At 54.8% G+C, this 26,529-nt stretch overlaps 2 protein-coding genes across 2 annotated transcripts; both read left to right on the top strand.

The window, feature by feature from the left end:
• Positions 1-5,069: 5,069 nt before the first annotated feature.
• Positions 5,070-12,648, top strand: LOC102575531 (olfactory receptor 1K1). The gene is made up of 2 exons (XM_019481700.1): positions 5,070-5,981; positions 12,625-12,648. Exons 1-2 carry the CDS (start codon positions 5,070-5,072, stop codon positions 12,646-12,648), a joined length of 936 nt encoding a protein of 311 aa, XP_019337245.1.
• A 6,658-nt stretch (positions 12,649-19,306) lies between these two features.
• Positions 19,307-23,023, top strand: RBM3 (RNA binding motif protein 3). The gene is made up of 7 exons (XM_006265102.4): positions 19,307-19,413; positions 20,792-20,904; positions 21,186-21,292; positions 21,423-21,528; positions 21,619-21,697; positions 22,222-22,283; positions 22,395-23,023. The coding sequence occupies exons 2-6, from the start codon at positions 20,802-20,804 to the stop codon at positions 22,280-22,282; spliced, it is 456 nt and encodes a 151-aa protein (XP_006265164.1). The 5' UTR covers positions 19,307-19,413; positions 20,792-20,801; the 3' UTR covers position 22,283; positions 22,395-23,023.
• Positions 23,024-26,529: the final 3,506 nt, after the last annotated feature.

The following is a 26,529-nucleotide window of genomic DNA, read 5'->3' as shown; positions in this document are numbered from 1 at the left end:
CCTCCCTGCCTCGCACAGGAACAGCATAGGCTGTCCTCCCGTACATGGTGAGTTTCCATCCCTTTCATGGAGCCACTGAAGTCCCCACTGCTTGTTTCATGGAAGCCTGAGATTCCTACCTTCTCTTGTGCAGGGATCCTGAGTCTTCCACCCTTCAGTGGCAGTGTGTGTCATAGGTGCTGGGAGCCATCCATCACCTTTATCTGTTTGTGGTGACTGAGAGCTTTGCACAGCAAGCCGCAGTTTTGCACCACCCCTCACACAGGGACTGAGTGAATGAGGTTTCCATTGTCGCTTGCACAGTACCCTGCAGTTTTGCACTCTTTCTAACATAGGGATTCATGATTTCGTACCATCCTTTGCATGGTGACTCACAGGGGACACAGTGGCCCACAGTTTTGCACCATCCCTTGTCCAATGACCCAGATTTTTCTATTCTGCATCTCACAATGGTTCACTGGCTCTCACAGGGTTCTGCCATCCTTCACACAGACTCATGGGATTTCCCTTTGGCCATTGCACAGAGACTTACAGTTTCACACCATCCCTCACACAGTGACTCACAGGTACAAGACTTTCCCATCAGTTGTCTCAAGGAGACCCACAGTTTTTCACCATCCTTTGCATGGTGACTTACAACTGACAAACCTACCTGTTATCTATTGTATGGAGAGCCTTGGTTCTGCACCATCTTTTGCACAATGATTCATGAGTGACAAGCTTCCCCATTGTCCTGACATGTGGAGGCTCAAGGTTTTTCACTGTCCCTCACACAGGGACTCCCAGTTTTGCACCACCCTTTTCATGGTGACTCATGAGCCACAGATTTCCATTGTCCATCACAGGGCTGCACAGTTTCATGCTGTCCTCCGCGCAGGAATTCATGGTTTCATACTGTCCTTTGCATGGTGACCCGCAGGTGACAGCCGTTTCTATCATCCCTTGCACGAGGACTCAGAGGTCTCCCACCACCCCTCACACACCCCCACATGGGTGAAGACATCTGCTGGGGTCTTGTTGGAACAGGTAAGCCCCCAACAGCTCTTATCTCCGGCCCCAAGCTCAGCTGATACCGCAGCCTTACCTTCCCCCCCGCCCCCGGGGCATATAGGGAGCCCTCCTACTACCCCCCCTATAGGACAGCACCTGGAGCTGGGCACACTAGGAGGGGGTAGGGGGTAAGTCCAAGGAGGTGATACCCCAAGTGCCCCCCCCCCCCCCCCCCCCCCCCCCCGCAGCTATGGCAAGGACTTGGTGAGGTGAGGTACTGACAGGGGACTTTGAGGCAAGTGAGGCTGCCCAGTGCTTCCCAGTAAGGGAACTAGAGATCAACAGGAACCATCAACTGGAAGTGCAGTATTTCCCTAGAACCTGGGGGGAGGCCTGCCCACTTCGGCTGTCTGAGGGGAACTGGAGTGGGGAGGGTTGGTGGTCTCTGAGAATGCAAATGCCTGGTGAGTGGTGTCAAATGCCTGCATTTTCTTTGTGTTTGGTTTGGAAGGGGGAATGTCTGGGGTCTGTGTGTGTCTCCGATGCCTGGGTTCTCTGTGTGAGCATGTATGGCCTGGACTCCTGGTTTCCACATGGGGGTCTTGGATGCCTGAGTTCTTTGAGAGTGGGGGGTGAGGAGGAAGGGGTCAGACACCTGGGTATTTATCTGTTTGTGGGTCTGTGTGTGCACACACGTGACCTGGACATCTGGGTTCCATGCAGGGGCAGGGGGCACAGGTGGATGCTGTGATTCTGTATGTGTGTTTCCTGGGCATCTGGGTTCTGTGTGAGGAGTCGGGGGAAGGGAGGGAGGCAGTTCCCAGACACCTGGGTTGTGTGTGTCTCTGTCAGACACCTGGGTTGTGTAGAGGAGGGAGGTTGTGGGGTGGGGATTGAGTTGGATGCCTGGGTTTTGGATGTGTGAATGTGTGTTTGTGTGTGGATGGATGGATGGATGGATGGATGGATCAGTAGAAGGGTTATGGGAATGGATGGATGGATGGATGGATGGATGGATGGATGGATGGATGGATGGATGGAATAACTGTATGGGGATGGGTGGAGGGATGGACATAGTATAGTTCAGATGGTGTATCATATGTGCTGTATTATGCAGACTATCTACAGTGTAGCAAACTATACATGGTCTCCATACAACATACAACTACATAGGGGATGTATATAGGACACTACATACATAGTACAGTCACAGAAGCTGACCTGCGGCACACATATCCTGTGTTACCTGTATCCCCAGGTGCTCAGCACAGGGGGCTTGAAAATAGAGGCTGGGGGACTTAAACTACTGGCTGGCTGAGAACAGGGTTAACCCTTGACTGGCCACACTGCCACCTGACCCTCACTCACCAACACACCTGGCATATGGACCAGAGTCTCAGCCCTCCCATCCCCCTGCCACCATTCAGATGCCTCTGGGATGCCACCCTCACCAGATATGTATCTGGAGCCAAGTCAGAGCAGGGAAGAGGTGAGGCTTCACTTGTGACCATGCCTGCCAAAAAAGTTGGCTGGCACTAGCATGCAGTGTATATACAGTGTATATGGGCTGTATCAGTAATTTATAGCTATAGCTACACCAAATCTATCTATCTATCTATCTATCTATCTATCTATCTATCTATCTATCCAAACCCCATGCAGCCTGCCAGCCATCTACCCACCTACCTCCTACCTACCTACCTATATAATGGTTCAAATATTCAAACAGTCTATAGCTCAAATGGCCTATGGTACAGAGTACAGCATGTAGTACAGTGCATAGCACATAGTATATATAAGTCAGTGTATCTTTGAAGCAAAGTGGTTTTAGATAGATAGATAGATAGATAGATAGATAGATAGATAGATAGATAGATAGATAGATAGATAGAGTATATGGGAAAGGAACTATAGATGAATGGCTGGATGGATGGAGAGACAGAGAAATAGAAGATATATATAGGGTGACTATACTTTCTGGTGTGGCCAGGACAGTCCCAAATTTTGGAAGTCAGTCCCGGCCAGCCAGTGAAAATTAAAATGAGCATCCTGGGTGCAGGGCATGGGACAGGAAAGTGTAGCAGCACAAGCTGTGAAATAGGAAGCCTTAGTAGACAGCAAAATTATCCTAAAATAGGTTAGCTTGATTAGTGGAATGACTATTAAAAAGGGGAGATGATTGTTAATACCTATGAAGTAAAGAACAATGGGTCATTAATGGGCCTGAACAGCAATACCAAAGCTGTACCATGCTGCCTCACCCCATCTCTGCCTGCAGCAGTGCAGCTCACTTGAGTGGCGGGAGGCAGTGTCCTTGATTTCATATTACTCCATATGGTCACCCTAGGTATATGGGAAGGGATGGAAGGATGGACAGAAGGGTGGGCAGGAAGGCAGGCAGATTAGATAGATAGACAGACAGGCAGAAGGAGAATATAGTGACAGATGCATGAGTAGGGGATGGATGCATGACTAGGGGAATCATGGGATAAATGGATGGAAGGGTGGGGGAATGGATGGATGGGGGAGTGTGTGGGAATGAATGCATGGATGGATTTGAGAATCAGAAATGAATGGGGAACATGTATGGGGAGGGATGTCTGGAGAGATGGAGGAAGGGATGGGGGAATGGATGGAGGGAGGGAGTAATGGGGAATAAGTACACGGATGGACATGGGGAGTGTATGGGAATCAATGGACAGATGGATTAGAGAATGGGGGAAGGGTTGGGGCATGTGTATGGGGATGAATGGATGGAAGGAGTGTATGGGAATGAATGGATGGATGTTTGGAGAATGGGTGAATGCTTGGGGGACATGTATGGGGAAAGATGCTGGATCCACAGATTTCTGGACAGCCCATTTCCCTGTAGCTGAGACCCCTATGGCAGCCCCTTTTGGATCTTACACCTCCCTTCTTCCCCCAGTGCTCAACCTGGGCAGGGAAACAGAGGCAGGCATCATGATACTTCTGTACACAACATTATAAACCCAGTGGCCCCATAGTCCATCCCGTGGGGCCATCAGGCCTCTCTTCTGAGCATGATGCAACTGGGCACAGTGCAGATACAAGGAAGCATGGGAACCTTTCCTGGGGTCATCAGGACCTAAGTCAGAAATATGGGACCTATAGACATACTCTAGGGAGCCTCTGAGATTACTTATCACAGTATGCCTTGAAGTGGAGGCCTCCTAGGGCCTTGCTATCCCAGGCTGGACCCTGTTTCCATATCACTCCCCATCACATATCCTCCTGTTTTTCTACCCCACAGGCTCTCAGGGACATAAAGACATATCCTAGACATGTGGCAGCCACTAGGGGGCTGCAGAGAGCACCTATCCCAGCATGCCTTGCAGTTGATACCCCACAGGGCTTTGCTAGTCCTGGACAGGTTGTCTATATGGTATCACTCCCTATTTCATGCCCTTCTTTCCTCCACTCCCACTCTGAGGCTTTCAGAGGCCTACAGATGTATGCTAGGCATATGATAGCCACTAGAGGGCTCCAGAGAGCACCTATCCTAGGAAGCCTTGTAGTAGAGGTCCTCCAGCATCTTGCTAGCCCTAGATGGGTAGTCTCTATGGTATCAATCCCCATTTCACATTCTCCTTTTCTCAACCCCACCAGGCTTTCAGGGGCCTAAAGATGAATGCTACACATTTGAGACTAGGTCAGGGGCAGGCAAAATACAGCCTGCAGGCCAGATCCAGCCTGCCAGGCAATTTCATCTGGCCCATAGGCGCCCACCAACTAATTGTATCCCACCCAGCTTGTGCAGTTAGGAGGCTTCAAAGAGCACCCATCCCAACACATCTTGCAGTGAAGGCACCCCAAGTCCTTGCTAGCCCTGGAAAGGTCCTCTCTATGTTATCACCTCTGACCTTTTCTTCACTATGCAGGCTCTCAGGGACATATACTAGACATGCAGCAGCCACTAGTGGGCTGCAGAGAGTAGCCATCCCACCCTGCCTTGCAGTGGAGATCCTTCAAGGCCTTTTTAGCCTTGAATGCGTCCTTTCTATGGTATCTCACACCACCTTTCCTCCATTATGCTCCCCTCCAGGCTCCATCAGGGCCCCATGAGTTCAGAGAACCACAGCATCCACCCAGACTTCATCCTCCTGGGGCTGTCAACCCATCCAGGGCAGAGGAAGCTCCTCTTCTCCCTCTTCCTGGTCATGTATGTGGTGGCAGTGATGGGCAATCTGCTCATTGCCGTCCTCATCCACTGGGATCCCTGGCTGCGTGAGGCACCCATGTACTTCTTCCTCAGCCACCTGTCACTGGTGGATGCCGCCTTCACCTCGGTGACAGTGCCCAAGATGTTGGCCAACCTGGTGGCTGACAACAAGGCCATCTCCTACGCTGGCTGCTTGGCCCAGATGTACTTCTTCTTTGCCTTCGGGGTCACAGACAGTTTCCTGCTGGCTGGCATGGCTTATGACCGCTATGTGGCCATCCAGGACGCCTTAAGATACAAAGCAGTGATGAAACGTGGACTGTGTATGGGGCTGGTAGCTGGGTCATGGATCGTGTCCCACCTCCACTCCTTGCTCCACATTGTGCTCATGTCCCGTCTCTCCTTCTGTGCCTCACGGGAGATCCCCCACTTCTTCTGTGACCACCAGCCTGTCCTGGCACTGTCCTGCTCCTCCACCCACCTCATCGAGATGCTCATCTTCACTGAGGGTGCCTTGGTGGTCCTCAGTCCCTTTGTCTTCGTCCTGGCTTCCTACCTCCTCATCTTAACCACTGTGCTTCAGCGGGCCACAGCTGAAGGCTGGCACAAGGCACTGTCCACCTGCAGGGCTCACCTGGCTGTGGTCACTCTCTTCTATGGCACCATCATTGGGGTCTACTTCCAGCCCACAGCCCGCTACTCGGCTGCCAAGGGCCGTGTAGCCACAGTGATGTACACTATTGTCACTCCCATGCTCAACCCCTTCATCTACAGCCTCCGCAACAACGATGTTCAGGGAGCTCTGCGGAGGGTGGTGGGACAAAAGGTGGAGGCATGTTGACTCCAGGGCTGGCTGGACTGGGGAGGGCTTTGCACCCCCTTAGTCTTGGCCTAGTCACCCTTGACCTATCCAACAGGCCTCGCTCAACCCAGGGGAAGAGGTCTTTGCCAGGCTACATCCTTGAAGTAGAGGATTCTGGGGGGTGGGAATGGTGAGGAAGGGGCCCAGCGCTGTACAGTTGGGTATAGCACCTAAATAGCTGCCCATGAGGAATATTAAGCTTAAAGAAATGAAATGATGACTCTAACAAGAGAGATTTGAGTCACTTGTCACATCAGTTGAAGAAGGTGGAAACCTTGACTCTAACCTTAAATTTATCCTAATCCTAACCCAGACCCTGACTCTGTCCCACAGGGTTGGGTGCAGGAATCTGGGCCCCTTTTCCTCCTGACTACCACCCTGATCCTATCTCCCTCCCCCAGTCCCACCCTGTGGTACCCATGTTGTTGTCTCAATGACTTGGGGGATCAGGACCGAGGGACAAACTTCCCATGAGAAGGGAGAAAAGAATGACTTCCTGGTTTGCCACTTGTCAAGAGACTGAAACAGGTGTGTCTATCTTACAGAAGGTCCCTGGGGTCAGAGGAGTTCCTATGAAGATGGGTCACATAATAGGGCTGCCAACCCTCCAGGATTGGCCAGGAGTCTGCCGGAATCTAACCCCTTAAGGAGACGATCCTCCAAGCCCAAAGGGAGGTAATCCCAACAAGGATCAAAGGGGGCAAGAGGGCGCAAAAGCCCCCATGGCTCACCAAAAGCATACGGGAACATCTCCTACCTAAAAGGGAGGCGTACACCCAATGGAAGGGAGGAGCCATCACCAGGGAGGACTATACCTCGGTTGCTTGGGGCTGCAGGGGGGCAGTCAGGAAGGCAAAGGTAGAGATGGAACTGGGACTAGCTACCCGGATGACGGACAACAAGTCCTTTTTTAAATACATAGGGGGCAAAAAGAAGGTACCGGGTAACGTGGGACCTCTGCAAGACACACTAGGAAATCTGGTTGTCAAACCAGACAACAAGGCTAACCTATTTAAGGATTTCTTTGCCTCTATTTTCCTCAACAGGGACCGGATCAGCCCGTCTGCTGGGACCCCCTCAGGCCCCAGGGGAGGCGCACCCAGGCCTAGGGTCAGTGAGGATCTAGTCAGGGAACTTCTGGAGGGACTGGATGTATCTAAATCAGCTTGTCCTGACGATCTCCACCCCAGAGTGCTGAGGGAATTAGCAGAGGTCATTGTGGGACCCCTGGCATGGCTTTACGAGCACTCGTGGTGCTCTGGTGTGGTGCCAGAGGACTGGAAAAGGGCCAATGTGGTTCCCATTTTCAAAAAAGGGAGGAAGGAGGACTCAGGGAACTATAGGCCAGTTAGTCTTACCTCAATCCTGGGTAAGCTTTTTGAGAGACTTATCCTGGCGCATGTCCACGAGGGGCCAGCAGGGGAGATTATGCTTAGGGGCAACCAACATGAGTTGTCAGACCAGCCTGGTGGCCTTCTATGACCAGGTCACAAAATCCTTAGACGCAGAGGTAGCATTGGACGTAGTCTTTCTGGACTTCAGGAAGGCCTTCGACACTGTCTCTCACCCCATTCTCATAAAAAAACTAGGGGACTGTGGCATCGACACCTACACAGTCAAATGGGTCGCTAACTGGCTGGAGGGCCGCACCCAGAGAGTGGTGGTGGACGGGTCATTTTTGACCTGGAGGGATGTGGGCAGTGGGGTCCCCCAGGGCTCTGTCCTCGGACCCGCGCTGTTCAATGTCTTCATCAGTGACTTGGACGAGGGGGTAAAAAGCACCCTGTTCAAATTTGCTGATGACACTAAGATGTGGGGGGATGTGGGCATGATAGAAGGGAGGAATAGGCTGCAATTGGACCTGGACAGGTTACAGGGGTGGACGGATGAGAACAGGATGGGTTTCAACACTGACAAGTGCAAGGTGCTGCACCTGGGGTGGAGGAACCAGCAGCATACTTACAGGCCGGGGAACTCTCTTCTCATCAGTGCAGAGGTAGAAAAGGATCTTGGAGTCATTGATGCCAAAATGAACATGGGCCGACAGGGTGGGGACGCGGTCAGGAAGGCCAATCACACCTTGTCATGCATCCACAGATGCATCTTGAGCAGGTCCAAGGAGGTGATCCTCCCCCTCTATGCGACACTGGTCAGGCCGCAGTTGGAGTACTGCGTCCAGTTCTGGGCGTCGCACTTCAGGAGGGATGTGGATAACATGGAGAGGGTCCAGAGGAGGGCCACTCGCATGATCAGGGGGCAGCAGGACAGGCCCTACGAGGAGAGGCTAAGGGACCTGAACCTGTTCAGCCTCAGCAAGAGAAGGCTGAGGAGGGATCTAGTGGCCTGTTACAAACTAGTCAGAGGGGACCAGCAGGCAGTGGGAAAGCCCCTGTTCCCCCGAGCACTACCAGAAGTGACTAGAATAATGGTCACAAGCTGGCAGAGGGTAGATTAAGACTAGACATCAGGAGGCGCTACTTCACAGTCAGGACGGCTAGGATCTGGAACCAACTTCCAAGAGAAATGGTGCTGGCTCCTACCCTGGGGGTCTTTAAAAGGAGGCTGGATGAACACCTTGCTGGTGTCGTTTGACCCCAGTACTTTTTTCCTGCCACGGCAGGGGGTCGGACTTGATGATCTGCTCAGGTCCCTTCCGACCCTACCAACTATGAAACTATGAAACTATGAATCGGCAATGATCTCCCGTTGACTATTGAAAGCAATCCAGGAGATTGATATTGTGAACAGGTTGAACAGTACAATTAATGACATTACGTCATGTTGGAAAAAAAATTTCCCAGAATAGCTTCAGTCAGAGTTGGCAACCCTATCACCTGACCTGGCATCTTAAAGGTGTCATCTTCAAGGACCTTGCATCTCCCTGGTCATTTGCACATTGCCAGGCTAACTGAGCCTATTTCTCCCCTTCCAGGATGGGGAGGAGGACTTAACTGGAAGCGGAGACCTGACATGAACACCTCTACCCTGAGCCTAGGCCCTGGTGTGAGGGGACCCTTGAGGGGACAGAAGCAGCCTGGAGGGTTGCTCCTCATTAAACTAACAAAGATGAAGGAGAGGCTGGGTTGACAGCTTGTCAAGCACGGTTGTCCAGCCAGTCCAAGGCTACTGGACCACTGGTCTAGCCAATACTAAGTCACCAGTTGACACAGGGCAGCAGAGATCAAGTCTTCACACAGCTTTCCCTGAGGTAAGTACACAGGGTGCAATTAACTAGCAGATAATTAATGGGTTGATTACCTGCTGGGTAACCTCCAGCTGGTGCCAGGGGCTAGTAAGGGCCTGGCAGCAGTCTGCATAGTAGCAGGAGGAATTTCATTGCTCAAACAGGACAGACATCTCTTTGGCTGGCTCAGGATTCCAGGATCTGGATGCCAGGGTCTGGCATCTGGACTCTGGGCTCCAGGTTTTAAGCACTAAGATCTGGATTCTGGGCTCCAGGCTCTGGGATCTAGATTCCAGATTCTAGGCTCTGGACTCCAGATTCCAGGCTCCAGGCTTCAGGCTCTGCACTCCAGGCTCTGGATTCCAAGCTCCAGGCTCTACATCCTGGGCTCTTGGTTCCAGATTTCAAACTCCAGGCTCTAGGCTTGAGATTCTGGGTTCCAGGTTCAGAATGCAGGCTCTGGGCTCTGGAATCATGGCTCCATGCTCTGGGCTCCAGATCCTGGATTCAAAGTTTCAGGCTCCAGGTTTTGGATTACAGGCTCTGGATTACAGGCCCAGGGCTCCAGATTCTGGTATCTGGCTTCCAGATTCTGGGTTCTAGGTTTCAGACTCCAGACTCTTAGCTCTGGACTCTGGATTCTGGCTTCAGATTTTGAGATTTCAGGTTTCAGACACCAGATTCCAGGAACCAGGCTCTAGATTCTGAACAGTGGGTTCCAGATTCCAGGGTCTAGGCTCTGCATTCTGGGTTCCAGGTTTCAGACTCTAGGCTCTGAGCTCTGGATTGCATGGTACAGGCTCCAGATTCTGGGCTCCAGGCTTCAGTTTCAGAGTTCCAGACTCTAGATTCCAGGCTCCTGACCCCAGATTCTGGATTCCACTTTCAGGCTCGAGGCTCTGAACTCTGCATTCAAAGATCCCAACTCCAGACTCCAGAGTCTAGGCTTTGGGCTCTAGACTCTAGATTCCAGGCTATAGATTTAGGCTCCAGGCTCTAGCTCCTAGGCCCTGGCTTCTGATTCCAGGCTCCAGGTTCCTTATTCCTGGTATCTGCCCCCTGGTCCCTGGTGCCTGCTGCTTTACCCCCTGCTTCTGGCTTCCCAGTTCCTGTTGCCTTGTGTTGGCTTGTGTTGTGTTATCCCCTCAAGTTGTGGCTTCATTATGGACCCTTGTGAAGGCAGCAGGCTCTAAAGTGGGGGGGTCTAGAACATGGGAGCGTGCCAGGATCTAGAACATGGCTCGGATCTAGAATCCAGGATGGCAAAAGGCTCTGGAAGATGGGTGATATGATGATCTAGACCCTGTCCACATCCCAAGCCCCACCTGCCTAGGTCTTGGTTGCACCTCCTGCTTCCCATGAGCCCTCCGTTCCTCCCCAAGAGACGCCCTGTGCCCCCAGGCTAGATAGGAAAGAGCACAAAACCTAGATGTCTTGAGCTCATGCTATCCCCACCCCATTCTGACAGCCCTCCCACACATATTTCTCACCCACAATATGCCCCAGGATATAATACACCCCCAGTTTTTGAAAAGCAGAATGAAAAAGAGAAAAGCCAGGAGCAGCTAACAGACACCAACATTGCCCAAAGAAAGGTAAGCTTAATTAATGCAACACCAAAACCATTAAAAAAGGAGAGATGATCTTTAATACCTGCAGAGTGAAGAGCAGTGAGCCATGAAGTCAATGGACACTCAGCTGCCAGAAAAGTCATGCCACTGCTGCTGTACTGTGGAGTGGGAATGAAAGCAACAGCAAATCAGCTTCCCCATTTAATAAGAATATAAGAGCTGCCATGTCCTGGGTCAGAGCCTAGGTTAATTGTGCCCAATCTCCTGTGTCACATGGCAGTAGAGAACAGAGGCTGAAGGGGAGTGAACTGGGTCTCACCAGGGTTTCTCCCACTGTTCCTCTCTTACTTGCAGCCTCCAGCATTGAAGGTCTAGGAAGTTCTGATTCAGAAGCCATGCCCTTCACTCCCCTGCTCAATAGCTCCTGATGCTCCTTTCCTCCAAAAATGTGTCCAATTCCTTGGTGACTAAATTCTCAGCTTCCACCACACCTGGTGGCAATGAGTCCCACCCTTTAATGACACACTGTGGAGGAAAGAACTTCCTTCTGTTAGTTTTAAACTGACTGCCTGCCTGTTTCATGTGTTGATTCCTGGTTCTTGGCTGGTGAAAGACAGCTATAAATCCCTGGTGACTTTCTCTTTGCCATTTAGTATTTTGTAACCCCTGCTCATGCCCTTGCCCTCCCCCCGGTCTTTTCTAAACTGAATAGGCCTGTCTGTGCATCTAGCCATCCCGCACACCATGTATCCATCCATCCACCCCACACTCTAGCTATTTGTCTATGCAGTCCACACTCCACTGCATCCATCCCTCTCTCCATCTATCCACCCCATACTAACAATCCATGTATCTACCCCACACCCTATCCATTTGTCCATGTATCCACCCCACACTCTCTCTATCCTTCTCCTCATCCCATACTCTATCTATCCATCTCTCTATGTATCCACCCCCACGGAGCTGATATTTCCACACCTTAGTTCATGTTCACCCAAATTGATATTTCCAAGCCTGAATTTATATGTCCACACCTGGGTTCATGTTCACCTGAACTGATATTTCCACACCTGAGTTCATATTCCCATGCCTGAGTTCATGTTTCTAACTAGAGGCAAAATAGAGCCTGGAGGTACTCTGAGATAGGAGCTACATTATCAGGAGCAGCCAACAGACAACAGAATTGCAGAAGAAAGAATAGGTTGATTAATGGAGCCTTGAACGGCACTTAAAAAAGGAGAGAGAGTTGTTAACACCTGTGGGGTGAAGTTATTAGCAGGAATCAGGGAGATTGTAATGAGCTAGAAAGTCAGTTGACTCCACTAGGGCTCCCTGAATAGAAATGCCCCTGCTACTGCCAGGCAGTTGGGTTTAAACTTTGGCTGGTGGGGGAATCAAAGGTGAAGGAGCAAAAGTATCAGTATCCATCCCCAGTTCCTCCCCATCTCCTGTCTGTTTCCACTATTGCAGCTGTGGGCTGTGGCTCCCAGTCCTGGCCCTTGTGGCCACAGAGAAAAATCTGTCTTTGTCATCTCTGTCATGGCCCTTCAGGAACTGGAAAGCTGATTCGATCCACCCCCTCTCCCCTCTGTCATCTCTTCTACAACCTCTATCCCCAGAGCTCTTCCAGCCTGACCTCACCCATCTCATCTCCCAGGCCCCTGATTCTTACAGCTGCCCAGCCCTGGACTCTTCAAGGTCAGGGCCCCAAGCCAGATACAGGGCTTCAGGTGAGGCCTGGTCCATGTGGAATAGAGTGGGGGAATCTACCATACTTTACATGTACAAGTCTACATAGTGTATAAGTCGACTCCAAATTGTTTATTAAAAAAGTAAGATTTTTCATAGATCCAGTGTATAAGTCAGGTAGGCAGCCAAACAGGAAGTGAGCGGGTGGGTGTAGAGCATCAGTGGCAAGTAGGCGCGCACACAGTAGCAGCAGTGAGCAGCACTTACTGGGCAAGAAGTGAGCGGGCAGGAGCAGGGTGACAGCAGAAAGCAGGCAGGTGGGAACAGAGGAGCAGCAGCAAGCAGTGCTTGCCAGGAAGGCAGCAGCAAAGCTTAGCGTGGGGAGTTACAAGCGCCAGCAAGCGCCGCTGACTGCTGCCACACTACACCCGCGCACTCAATGCTGACGCTCTGCACCCACCCACTCACTTTCTGTCCAATAAGTATCGTAGGTAAATGTCCCTGGGTGCAGGGTTTGGTTGCCCACCCTGGCTCTGGGGTGTTAGGCAGTTCTGGGGGGGAGGCAGGTGCCTGGCCCCTAGGTGCCAGCATACCAGCACAGTATATAAGCCAAGGTAGAAATGTGAGTGAATAATTTGGCTTCAAACCTCAACTTATACACCATGAAATATGGTAGAGCTCTAGTTTTCATTCAAATCGAGCAGAAATCCCTTTGCAGTTCGGGTCCAAGAAGGTAAAAGGTCAGTTTTAAAGGCAAATCAATTGGGGAAAGGTTCTCATTTCAATTCCAACCACATGGTTGTGGGAGCCCCACCCCCATCCCAATCTGGGGGGTCTGTACAGCACCTGACACCCTCTGACCCTGGGGGGGGGGGAGCAGGGGCAGTGTGTACAGTACCTGGTGCCCTCCCCCAGTCCCAGCCTGGGAGGTCTGCACAGTGCCTGCAGCCCCACAATCTCAGCCTGAGGGTTCTGGATAGTACCCAGTGCTCCCCAGTCCCTTCTGGGGGGGTCTGTACAGCACTTTGATGGTGGCCCATAGCTGGGGAGAGAACCCATGCATCTGGGCTCCCCCTGCCCCACCAGAGCCCAGCTCCAGCTTTGGCTATTCACATCCATGAGCCTGGATTCATCTCCCGCTCCTAGCCCCAGCCCCAGGGCATGGGAAGCCTGCATGCCTGGGTTCTCTCCAGCTCTTAGGGTGCTGGGGGGTGAGAGCAAGTTGAGATCCCAGATGCCTGGGTTCTCTCCCTTCTCCCTCCCCCCCATGTTCATTCAGGCATGGGGGGGAAGGGGACGGTGGAAGTGGGGCAGGGGCTGGGACCCACCTACAGACAGTTACCCACTTGCCCCTCTCCCCCAGGGTGCTCCTGTCCCCACCAGAGTCCCCTCACACTAGGGCCCGGGCTCAGGGTGGAGGGATTGGTGTGAGCCCAGTGAATGTCAGGAGCTCTCCCATGCTGCCCTGGGACTGTGGAAGAGGGTATGGCAGGAGCCCAGTGCATGCTGGGAGCTCTGGGGCTGAGGGAAGGGATTGGAAGAAGTTGAGTGTAGGTCAAGAGCTCTCCCACAGTGCCTGGGGGGTGGGAGGCAGCTGGCAGGAGCTCAGTACATCCTGGGGCCTCATGTGGTGCCCTGGTGCTGGGGGGGGCAGGGTTGTTGGGAGTGCTCATATGGTGCAGGTGGGAGGAGCCTGGGGGTGAGGTGGGGTTGGGGAGACCACAATGCATGCTGGGAGCTCACTCATGGTGCCCTGGGGCGGGGGAGGAGGAGCTGGTGTGAGCAGAAAGGGGCTGGGAACATGGATGGCTGGATTTTCTGAGATGCTTGGGTTCAGTGGGGGGGCAAGGCAGGGATCTCTGTGGGTGGCCCCTGGGATCCAATCACTGTTTAGGCAAGCCCCCCCGCCCCGTGCCTCACTCCCAAACTATGGCCCCCTCCCACCCCAGGCACAGGTCCCTAGATGCCACGACACACACAGCCCAGGCATCCAGGACTCACACATACACACTCTTACCCCTTGGGCACTTCGTGACACCTGACGGGGGTGCAGAATCCATGGAGGATCCCCGCCTCATGTGTCAGGGGCCTGGACGCTCGGGTTCTCTCCAGCTCTGGGAAGGCAGTGGGGGCTAGGGAGTGAGAGCAGCAGGGCTGGGAAGCCAGACACCTGGCCTTGATGTGGGGTGACATCAGGGAGCACAGATGCCTGCTATCCCAGCTCTGGGAGAGGACCAGGGGCTCCTGGGAGGGGACTGGGGGCTCCTGTTTGGTTGGTGGGTGGAGGGGGAGACTCCTTAGTGGCACCCTGTTCTCACAGCTGGGAGAGAACCTCAGTGTCCTGGGTTCTCTGCCAGCTCTGGGATGCAGGGATTGGAGGTGGCTGCCCAGATGCCTGGGTTCATTCCCAGGTTTCTCAGGGAGGGGGTGATGGTTGGTTAAAGCGGAAGGTGGGACTGGACGGCTGGGTCCTTTGTGGGTCAAGGGGTCATGCTCTGCTGAATGAGCCAGAGCTTGGTCCCAGGCTGGGCCCAGACTAATCAGCCTCCCAGGGCGCCGCTCCCAGGCTCTCGGGTTCCCATGCAGGGGAGGGGCCCGCTCAGGTTCCCCCCAACTAATCCCTGGGATCTGGGAGCAGAATGACTTGGGGGTAGGACAGGAGGGGCCCAGGCGCCGCTGCTGGAGGCAAAGAACCCAGGTGTCCAGGCTTCCAGCCACACCCCTGCTCTCCCCCACCATTCCCCTCCCAGAGCTGGAGAGAACCCAGGCGTCACAGGTCCCCGGTCCCCAGGGCAGGGTTTCTTCTCCCTGGAGGCCAAGGATGGAGACAGCTCCCTGCTGCAGCGCTGTTAGAGCTGTTATCCCAGCTCAACCTTGCCAGGGTGGGGGCTGCGGGTCAGGAGTGAGGGGCACCGTGGGGGTGTGGGGAGGGCTGCAGGGAGGGAGTGAGGGGCACCATTGGGGGGCTGCTGTGCTCAGAAGTTAGGGGCAACCGCGGGGATGCGGGGAGGGCTGCAACTTGGGAGTGAGGGGTACTATAGTGGGTTATGGGGGGTTGTGTGTTGAGTAAGGGGCACCATGGTAGGGGCTGTGGTTTGGGACCAAGGGGCACTAATGGAGAGATGGGAAGGTTGCAGTTTGGGAGTGAGAGGCACAGTGACCCGATGGTGGAGTTGCAGGTCAGGAGGGACACCACAGGGTGATGCAGGGAGTCTGAGTCAGGATTGTGGAGCACCATGGTGGGGGATGAGGGTTGGGAGTGACGGGCACTGTGGTGGGCTGTGGCGGCTGCGGGTCTGGAACAAGGGGCACCATGGGGGGGGGGCGGGCTATGGGTTGGGAGTGAGGGGCACAGCCAGCCTGACTCCTGGTCTCCCGACAGGACCCCCACCACCGCCCCCCCACCCCACACCGCCCCCCCGTCCTGGCCCCCCTGGGAGGCGCCGGCACCGCACCAGCTTCTCAGGGCCACAGGTGGCCATGCTGGAAGCCGCCTTCGCCCGCAGCCGCTACCCAGATGTGGGGCAGCGAGAGGAGCTAGCCCAGCGCACACACCTGCCAGAGGCCCGTGTCCAGGTGCGGCCGTGTGGGGTGAGGGACTGAAGCCAGTTCTGGGAGGGAACAGTCAAGTATAACACTACAAGGGAGGGCTGAGATGCAGCCAGCTCTGGGGTGGGGCAGACAGAAAATGGTTAGATAAAACAGAACAGAATATAACAGTAGAACACCAGGAGTGGGAGATGCAGTCAGCTCTGGGGTAGAAAAAGCAAGCCTGCATGGGAGGGCTGAGATGCAGCCAGCTCTGGGGTGGGGCAGACAGAAAATGGTTAGATAAAACAGAACAGAATATAACAGTAGAACACCAGGAGTGGGAGATGCAGTCAGCTCTGGGGTAGAAAAAGCAAGCCTGCATGGGAGGGCTGAGATGCAGCCAGCTCTGGGGTAGGGTGGCTGGGGGATGGCTGAGTAGAACAGCACTCACAGTGAGGGTATAAAGCAGCCAGCTCTGGGGTGGAGCAGGCAGGAAACAGCTGAGTAGAACAGTACAGATTACAACAGAATAATAGTAGAAAGGGGCAGGATGGGGGAAGATGCTGGCAGCTCTGGGGTGAGGGCAGTTGTGGAATAGTTGAATGTAACAGTGTGGAGTATAGCAGGAGGGGAAGGAGAAATGCAGCCAGTTCAGGGGTGGTGGAGGTTGAAAACAGCCAAGTATAACAGCACACACAAGGAGGGCAAATACAGCCAGCTCTAGGGTGAAGCAGGCAAGGATGGCCAAGTATAACACTGGGAAGGCTGCAGTGGGGCAGATGGAAACAGCTGAGTAGAACAGCACTTACAGGCAGGATGAATGTAGCCAGCCCTGGGGATAGCATATAGGGAGGGTGAGATGCAGCTTGTTCTGGAGTGGGGCAGCTGGGGACTGGCTGAGTGTAACAATATAGAGAAGAACATGAGGGCAGGGAGATGCCTGGGAGTATAACACTAGGAAGGGGAGATGCAGCCAGCTCTGGGGTGGGGAAAAGCAAGGCTGAGTATAACACTGCAAGGACAAGGCTGAGATGTAGCCAGTTCCAGGGTGGAGCCACTGAGAAAGGGCCACACACAACACTGCAGGAGGAGGGTGAAATGCAGCCAGTTCTGGGGTGAGGCAGGCTGGAGAGAACTGGGTAGAACAGCAGAATAGCAAGATGAAACTAGCTCTGGGGTGCAGCAGCTGAAAACGAGTATAACAGCACACAGGGGAAACAGGAAATGCAGCTGGCTTGGGGCTGGGTGGCGAGGCTGTGGATTGGGAGTGAAGGGCACAGTCTCTGACTCCCCTCCTGTTTTCTAGGTCTGGTTCCAGAACCGCCGAGCCAAGCAGCGCCGACAGGATCGGGCCCGACTTGGAACCGGAGGGCCCCCACCCCAGCCCTGCCCCCACTCCCCAGCCCTGCCCCCTGCCCCCTACCCTCCCTGTCCCTGCCCCCCTCTGCCAGCACCCCCAGACTGGTATGGCTCCCTCCGCCCCCTGCCTGGCCCCCCTGGGCCCATGCTCGCCCTGGGCCTCGACCCCCCTAGCCCCTGGAACTGAGGTACAGCTGGGATAGGGTGGCCAAGTGTAATAAGGGTCACCTGGTGCTAAAATGTGACCAGCTCTGGGGTGTGGCAGCTGGGAACAGTTGAACGTAACAGTCCAGGTGTAAAGCAAAGATGCCCCCAGCTCTCAGGGTGCAGAACAGCTGAGTATAGCGTTGCCTAGGGAGGGCCAAGATGTGCCCAGCTCTGGAGTGGGGCAGTGGGGAACAGCTGAATGTGCCCCAGGTTGAAAGCAGCCAGCTCTGGGGTGGGATAGGTGGGGATGGTAGCTAATAACACCCCACAGAGATGCTGAGATGCAGCCAGCTCAGGTGGAACAGCAGGGGACTGCCTGAGTAAAATAAGCCCACCCTTGGATTTCCCCCCTCCCACCTGTGTCTATTCAGACCCATTCTATTAATCAGTTTCCTCACTCCCACCCCAGAACTAGCTACATCTGAGCCCTCCCTGTGGAGCATTAAGCTCAGCTATTCTTCTCTGCTCCACCCCAGAATTCACTGCATCTCAGTACAAGCCAGGCCCTCTCTCTCTCTCACTACATGGTGGTATACTTGGCCATTTGTCCCTGCTCCATCCCAGGGCTGGCTGCATCTCCATTGTACTTTTATGGGGTGTTATACTTTGCCGTTTCCCACTGGCTCAACCCCAAAGCTGGCTGCATCTCAGTCCTCTCCAGGCACTGAGATACTCAGTGGTTCTCCAGAGCTTCTTCCTAAAGCCAGTCACATCCGAGGGCAGGCCAAGCCCTCCCTACATGGTGTTACACTCCACTGTTCCCCCAGGCCCCTCCCCAGACCTGGCCATATCTCAGGACCAGCCAAGGCCTCCCCTTCCCCCACCATTATACGTGGCCATTTCTACCTGCTCCAGCCCAGAGCTGTTTGCATCTCAGCTGAACCCATGGGGTGTTATACTTGTCTGTTGTCCAGCTGCCCCCCCCCCGAGCTGCCCACATCTCAGCCCCCTCAGCACTGTCGTACTCAGCTAGTCCCCAGCCCTTTCCCAGCAGAGCTGGCAGCATCCTGGCTCCAAGTCAATGAAGCCTGTTCCGCCCCAGAGCTGGCTGCATCTCAGCCCTCCCCACGCACTGTTAAAAACTCAGCCATCATCTACTGCTCATCCCCAGAGCTGGTTGCAGGTCGGATACCCCCCGAGATTAAACGGGCTTGGCTCAGATACTGTCTGAGATCCTGTTATACAGCTGGCTGCAACCTGGCCCCAGGAAACCCCGCCCTGCCGCTGCGAGGTCCTGCTCACACACGGACAGCCCGGGCGTCCGGACACCCCGAGCCCAGGCCAGGCCCCGCCAAGCATCAAACTCGGCTCCGCCCCGACCTGCCCCGGGTCTGGCTGCGCGGGGCGCTGGTGACTATGGCCAGACTGGAGGGAGGGCTAGCCCTGCTGGAGCCAGCGTGAGGTGGTGGCGGACACTGGCTTCGGGCTCTCAGCCCCCTGCCCCCACCTCGGAGCCCGGGCGGACGTTGGTCGGGGGGGATAACAGGTCTGTTAACGGGTGGGGAGGATGGGGGCAAAGCCCCGGATGTTGGCCGAGGGACAGGGGCAAGGTCCCGGACGTCACGCTCCGCGGGGCGGGGCGGGGCGGGGCGAGGCGCTGCGCGCGGGATCGAGACTACTCAATGTCCCGGATGACGGCAGTTGCGGACCGCGTGGGGAGGACGGAAGAAGCGAGGGGGGGAGGGGGGATAGTTTTGCGCATGCGCCCCAGAGCTGACTAATTGGGGTGCGGCGTTCAGTCACGTGGCCCGCCACCGGGGGGCGGAGTCGTATATCAGCGCTGGGCGGGCAGCGCTTCGGCCGCATTCTCTGTCTTCGCCGTCGGAAGCAGACGGCTGAGGTGAGCAGGATAGCTGCGGTCTTTTCTCCACTGGAAGCCGGCGCCAATGTTGGCGCTTTCTTTGGGCCGGGTCATAGCGGCTGAGCTGGAGGTTTCCTGGGGAGTGTGGGGGAGCCTGGGCCTTGGCACGCATGCGCAGGCGGGTGGTGAGGTGTTTTGGAATAGGGGGGTGGGTAGCGCGCGTGCGTGTCCGAGGCGCCTTGGAGCTGGCGGCGGCTCTTTGCGCATGCTCGGAGAGGGACACTCGGAACGTCGGCGTCCGGAGAATTCCAACCGGGGGTGGTGACGGCTGCTGATTCCCCGTGCACCGACCACGTGGGTGCCGCCATCTTCCCTGGCGGGTGCCTGCGTCCTCTTCCTTCTCGGGTAGTGGGGAGGCAAGATGGCGCCTGTTCGGGGCGGGGAGCGCTGCGTGGGCTGCAGGGGGGTGGCACAGGGAGGGCTTCTCTGGGGTGGGTAGTAAGGGGGGGGTCTTGTTCCTGAATAGTGGGTTGCTCTGGGCTGGCAGTAGTTGGGTTTTTTTTTTTTTGGGTGGGGAGGAGTAGGGTGGATCTGTCCCTTTGGGTGGGGGTTGGGGTTCCACCAGAATGGTGGTATGGGGGGAGTTGGTTCCTGTGAGAGAAAAAAGGGGTAATGGAGTCACTCTGGTTGGGGGATTGAGGGCTGTAGGAGAAACTTCTCCTAGGGGTGGTATAGGGGAAGTCTGGCTCCTGTCAGGGGTAGGGAAGAGATAGTGGGTCAGTCTTGCTGGGGGTGGGAATTGGTCTGGTGGGGAGGGGGGGTGCAGTAGTAAGGGTCTGGATCTGGCCTTTGGTGAGGAGTCATCTCACTTGGAAGGGGCTAATAGTATGTGGCTTTGAGCAGGTGGGGCTGCCCTGGAAAGCTGTCTGGGCTCTGGTGGGAGAGCCTGGGGCTTTGTTGAAGGTTCTGGGTAGAAAGTTCCCTAAGGGAAGGGTGCTGAATGCCTTGAGAGCAGGATGTTCCTGCTCTTAGCCCCTGTGTAAGGCCCCTTGCCTGCTTTGGGAGCTGCTCTCTATTAGTTTAGGCTCATGGAGGTGGTTAGATCTAGGCAGGAAAAAGCCTGAGGACAAGGGTGAGTGTATTTTTCCTATGGTGGAGCTCCTATCACCTTCCTAGAAGGGAGGTGGGGGACTTCTGAAGCAGTAACAGAGTAGCTGAGCTGTCTGGAGGCAGTAGCTAAGTAAAGGGGGGTGGCGGTCCTTGCAGGAGTAGGCAGCAGCGGGGTTAGATGCTTGGGCATCTGATCTCAATGCTGGGGCTGGGCAGCAAGTGCTTGGGATGGGAGTGGGCTTTTTATTAAGGGGTCTGGGTAAAAGCCCAGCACAGCAGTCTTTACCTACATGCATGTTCTCTTCAGCCTGGCCATCATGTCTTCTGAAGAAGGAAAACTCTTTGTTGGGGGCCTGAATTTTGACACAGATGAGCAGGGATTGGAGCAGCACTTCAGTTCCTTCGGCCCCATTTCTGAGGGTAAGATCCACCACTCCCCCCTCCCCCCCCCCCAAAATCCCCCACTTGTGCTGGATGATGTACAGACATGAAGCTGAGCTGTAGCCCCTGCGTCAAAGAGCTAGCACCCACAGCATCAGTTTCTACACCACTACAGAAGCAAGGTGGCATGCATCTCTTGCCAGTCCCAGCTGGGGAGGGGGGTAAGGCCCAAGCATCTGGTAGCTTCCACTGGGTTGACAGACTGCCAGTGTTACCCACACACCCCCAAAGGCCACTAACCTGCTCTATCCTCTTGCCAGTGGTTGTGATTAAGGACAAAGAGACCCAGAGATCCAGGGGCTTTGGCTTCATCACCTTTGCCAACCCTGAGCATGCGTCGGCTGCCATGAGGGCCATGAATGGAGAGGTAAGTCCATGGGGGGTACCCTCTTGCCTTAAGTACCCACAGGGTGGATGAAGTGCAGCCAGATCTAGAGTGGGATAGCCAGGGAAAACCAGAATGTAACAGCCCCTGAGTTCTTGCTGTTTCTCTGCAGTCTGTAGATGGACGCCAGATCAGAGTGGACCATGCAGGGAAGTCGTCTCGGGGCACCCGGGGGGGCATGTTCGGAGGCCGAGGGCGAGGTCGAGGCTACTCCAGAGGTGAGTGCACCACACCCTGCTCCTAGCATCCCCATGGTCACAAACCAGGAAGAGGCCTGGCTCTCAAAGCTGCTCCTTTCTCTCTTGTAGGTGGTGGTGACCGAGGCTACGGTGGTCGTTACGACAACCGCAGTGGAGGCTATGGTGGATCCCGAGACTATGGTGGCAGGTGATTTACTTGGCATGAAGGTGCAGCCTGATTTGGGGCTGAGCATGAGGAAACAACTAAATAACATCATGGGGGCACAGTTTATATGTGGCTGCAATGCAGTCAGCTCTGGGCTGTAACAGCTGAATATAACACTACTGCCACACACAAACCCTGCCCATGTAATGCAGCCAGTTCTGGGGAACAGCTGAATAGAATACTGAGGAGGCCTCGCCTGGTGTCCACGTGCGGCTTGCTCTGGGGTGCGGCATGAGGAACAGCTTAATAGAACGCAGTAGGGAAAACACTTGCCTGTGGCTGAGATGCGACCAGCTCTTGGGAACAACCCGGTAGAATGCTGCATGGGGAGAGCTTGCCTGGCACTTGGAGGCGGCCAACTCTGGGGAGCAACCTACTAAAGCACTACCTGGGGAAGGCTTCTATGGCACCAAGGTGCAGCCAGCTCTGGGGCAGAGCCCCAGGAACAGTTAATTGGAACACTGTGTGTCCTGAGCCAGTATCTGATCCCTTTGTTTGGCTTACAGGAACCAGGGCGGCTACAATGACCGCTACTCAGGCTCCTACAGGGACAACTATGACAACTGAGGTAAGGGGGGGAAGGGGAGAAGGGGCCTTGATTTCCCTTCCCACAGGCTGGGGAGAGCACGGGCAACTTGGGGGGGATGCCTTCACTGTTGTCCCTGCTTCTCATCCTCAGCTCCCCCATCCTTCCTGAGCCGACATCGTTCTGCCACTGGCCGTGTTTTGTGGAGCTGCGCTGAGTCCAGTCCCCCCTTCCCATTTGCCCCCTGACAGCCTCGGCCCTGAGACGAGCCCCAGCCGCACCGCCTGCAGCTGCCTGCCCGTCTCCGAGTTGGTTGAAATGCTGCCTTTTTTATTTTTGCGTCCTCTTTAACTTGTTTTGTTTTGGTTGGTTTTTTGTTTGTTTTTTTGTTGTTGTTGTTGTTGGTTCACTGGGGGTTTGCCCTGACTATCAGTCTGTATCATCCCATCCCACCCCACCACCACCATGCCTCTGGCTCGGGTGCCCATCCTGTTCCCCTGGGAAGTCTCTAGCCATGGGGCACAGCTCTGTGGTCTTTCCCCTTAACCCTACCCCCATCTTTTTGTGGGGGTGAGGGTTTTTTGTTTTGGGTTGTTTTGTTTTTGTTTTGTTTTTCTACTGCCTGAATCCTGTACTTGGAGCTGCCTGTACTCCAGTGAGATCTTACTATTTTTTTTTCCTCTTCTTTTTCTTTTTGGTTTTTTTTTTGTTTGTTTTTTTTTTGTTTTGTTTTGGTTTTTTTTGGCTTCACGAAGCCTCATTAAAAGACAGTCTGAAACGAACTCTCTGCTCTCACCATTGCCGTTTCATTGCATCCCTGGCTCTGGGGGGCCAGAGCTGGGCCGCAGGCCGCTGCCTGCCACGTGGGTGATCCAGATGCCTCCCAGTACCCCTGGGATCGCTGGGGAAGCCCCTGCCGGAGGATTTGGGACCCTAAGCCTAGAGTTGTGCCCCTCAAGATGACCGGGCCTTGTTGACTATGGTACGAGACCTTGTCCCAAGGCATCCCTGTACCCCTTGCTGCTCTGGTGTCAGCCCCAGAGAGCAGGACAAGGCAGGGGGCAGGGGCTGCTTGCTATAGAGGCCTTGAGCCCTGTGGGGCTGGCATGGGTACCATTTGCTCTCGGCATTGCAGTACTGGATGTCTTTCCACTGCTTCCTGCTGCTATGCAGGCCAACATGGGGGGGAGAGATCCCAGTATGGGCCCCATGCTAGAGCTGTACAAGGCTGGAAACCCCAGCCCAGGGTGTTGCTGGATCTCTGGGGGCTGCCTGATGATAATCCTTGCCAGCCAATCTGAATGTAACTTGTGTCTCCAGATTTGCCCCTTGGCCTGGGGCTATGTATGGCTGCTCTCCAGAGCCAGCTGCTCAGCTGTCCTGCTTGTGTGGGTGCATGGAGCCTTGGGGGGGGGGGGGGCTGGGGCCAGCTGTGGCTGCTAACCTGGCTTTGCTTTGGCAGGGGGAAGATGAGAGCTGCTGGCCTGGAAGGACCTTTCTTGCAGCCTTGCCAAGGTAAGGCCTGATGCAGTTGGCTCTGGGGAGGAGCAGCTCTACAGGCTGCAGTAACCCAGCCACCCATTCCATGGGCGATGCAGGACCTGGACCTGGGCTGCAGTCAGGTAGGGGCTCAGCCGGGCAGGGACAATAAAAGTGTTTGGATGGTTCTGGCTGTGTGTTGAGTGGGGACACAAGGGGGTGGGTTTGGGCTGTGGGACGGGTGTCCTGCTCTCTGGGCTCTAGCCCTAGGGCCAGGCCTCTAGAGCTGAAACTGGGGACCCCTTTCCTATGGTGGCACTGGCTTCCCTGGCGAGGAGGGGCAGAGCTGAGGTTGTTTACCCCCTGGGGCTGCCCTATATATCCTCTGAAGCAGGGGGCTCACACTTCCAGGCCCTATTCTTCCCTCCACCCCCACCCCCCCCCTTTCTGCTCTACTCACTCCCTGTACACCCAGTGTTTTCTTGGTGTAGCCTTGAACTCTAGTGCTGGTGGAATGTCTAAAAGCTTGGGGGGGGGGGGGTAAAGCCAGCTGATATTTAGCCTTAGTTGGGCTCCCTACCCTTCCTGGTAGGGGTTACCCTGAACATGTCCCAGGTCTTTTCTCTCCTTTCCCCCATCTGGGAATGCAGGAAGCTGTGCTCATAGCCCCTTGTTCAAACCCCCCACTGTCCCTGAGCTGGCAGTGAGCCCCGCTTCCAGCCTCTTCCCTCAGGGCTGAGGGAACCCAGGTGTCCTGTCCAGCTGTTCCAGCTGGAGACCACCAGCCGCAGGCAATGGAGTCAGATGTAGTGCACAAGGGCTGCCGCCACATTTTTGAGGAGCCAAATGCAGAGGGGCAGGACTAAGGGCTCCACCCATTGCGCATGCCCAGTGAGGGAGGGCAGGCCCCTGGCCCCTGCTAGAGGGGGGAGTGGCCAGGTGCCACCGGCGCACATGCGCAGAATGCACCAGTGGAACGTAGCGTGGGGACAATACCACGTGTTGGCAAACCACGTGGCTGGTAAAGGGGAGCTGGAGTCTGGCCCCTCCCTCAAGGCAGGCATCAGCATAATACGTGTTGGGAGGTGGAGGCCTGTGAGGACCAGGGCTGGAGTTAGGAGTCTGGAGTTAGGAGTCAGTGGCATGGGGAGAGGATGCGTTTGGATTCCATTTTTCCCAGGGGCCCAGTAAGGAGGCGAGGAAGCCAGGTGTCTGTGCCCCTGCCCAGCCCTTGTCCTTTTTTCCCCCTTGCTTGATAAAGGTCTGGATGGAAGTGGGGCAGTACTGAACCCCCTCCACCCTCACCACCCCTGAAGCCAGGGGGTACCTGATTGCAGCATGGGCGTGATGTCACCAGTGTTCGGGTGCTGGGGGTGAAGGCATTGCAGGTCCTTGAAGTGACAGCATGTTGTATGGTGTCACTGCAGCTTCATCTAATATCTCCATTGTCCCATGTGCCTTCTCTGCTTCATCTGACCTCACTGTCCCTATCTCTCTGACTTCATCAGGCCTGCTGGGGGCATGAGAGCTTGAGGGGAAAAAGGGATGCATCTAGCTCTGGCCTGTATCAGCTCTGGTGTTACACTTAGCTGTTCTCCAACCCTGAGCTGCCAGCAGTTGAAGGGGGGGGGGGGCATTACTACCCATTGGGAGCCAGGTGGGGGCTGTTCATGGGGTGGGGGAGGGGGTTGGCCTCTTAGGGACTTTACCAGCATGCTGTACACAGGGTGGCAGGGGGCATTTTGGGGATGCTGTTCTAGACCCTCCAAATCCTGGCTCCTCTCCAAAATGGCTTGGAGGAGCCTCTTTTTTTCATGCCCTCTTCCCTCATGAGGGGCTTGGGCAGCTGGGCTCCTTATTGGTGACTTACCATTGAAGCCCCTTCCCCCTCCTGCATCCAGCTCCAGTTCTGGCTGATCCTCACTCCCCCCTCACTTGTGACCCTGGGACATGGATTCACATGTGCACACATATTGGCCCACATAATGCTGTGGGTGGTAGTGTAGCTGCCTAGGAACCAACATGTCTTAAGTTCCTTGTACTTCTAGCCCTCCCTGTTCCCCACTAGCCTGGTGCTGGGGTCCAGGCCCAAGGGCTAGTGTCTTGGGGGACAGGTTTGGAGTAGTCCGTCTCCTCTCCTTGCCTAGGGAGTTTGGGGGGGCTGCAAGGCCCAGCTGAGGTCTGGCCTTGTCCATTCCTTTCCCTTCAGCCCCCTATCAATATATGATATCACTGATACATATGTGATGCCATACATGCATTAATGATGACTGTATCTATGCTTGCATAATGTAATACTGCAATCCAGTAGCTTTTAATGCACAGTGCTTTCATGAAGATATGTCTGATGTCTTGAATGTGTGTGCTGTCATTAACACATCTGATGTCATTAAACTACACATACTGTATTGTGGATGTGTTTGTAATGTAATTACTATTGTGATTCCGTCAGTATATGTGTGCTGTCATGAATACAAGTGGGATGCTGTTGCTATATGCATAAAGTCATTGATACATGTGAAGCCATTGATTCTATGCGTAAATATCCTCACGGCCTGCAATGTCATTAATGTGTGTGCTGTCACTGATGCATATGTGATGTCAACGTGATGTTCATGCCAGTAATATAGGGTAAGAAGGCCTCGTGTCCCATCTGCCCCTGGGCCTTGTCACTCCTTCCTCCCCACATCTTCCTGCTTGGGGCCAAATGCTGCACCTCCCACCAGGCAGTAGGCTCACACCAATGCCTGCCCCAGCCCCAGGACACTATGGGAGAGCTCACATGCACTGCACTGGTGATAACCCTGGC

Source organism: Alligator mississippiensis, chromosome 8 (assembly GCF_030867095.1).
Source record: "Alligator mississippiensis isolate rAllMis1 chromosome 8, rAllMis1, whole genome shotgun sequence".
In the NCBI taxonomy this organism is placed as follows: domain Eukaryota; kingdom Metazoa; phylum Chordata; order Crocodylia; family Alligatoridae; genus Alligator; species Alligator mississippiensis.
The sequence above is the reverse complement of the archived record's forward strand: the minus strand, read 5'-3'. Positions and strand labels throughout refer to the sequence as shown.

Excerpts from the sequence above, each read along its gene's own strand:
- LOC102575531 (XM_019481700.1), top strand. The coding sequence starts at position 5,070 with ATGAGTTCAGAGAACCACAGCATCCACCCAGACTTCATCCTCCTGGGG. Across the intron at positions 5,982-12,624 it reads TTCAGGGAGCTCTGCGGAGG|ATTTTTCATAGATCCAGTGT; the intron begins GTGGTGGGACAA and ends TAAAAAAGTAAG.
- RBM3 (XM_006265102.4), top strand. The coding sequence starts at position 20,802 with ATGTCTTCTGAAGAAGGAAAACTCTTTGTTGGGGGCCTGAATTTTGAC. Across the intron at positions 21,293-21,422 it reads TGAGGGCCATGAATGGAGAG|TCTGTAGATGGACGCCAGAT; the intron begins GTAAGTCCATGG and ends GTTTCTCTGCAG. Across the intron at positions 21,529-21,618 it reads AGGTCGAGGCTACTCCAGAG|GTGGTGGTGACCGAGGCTAC; the intron begins GTGAGTGCACCA and ends TCTCTCTTGTAG.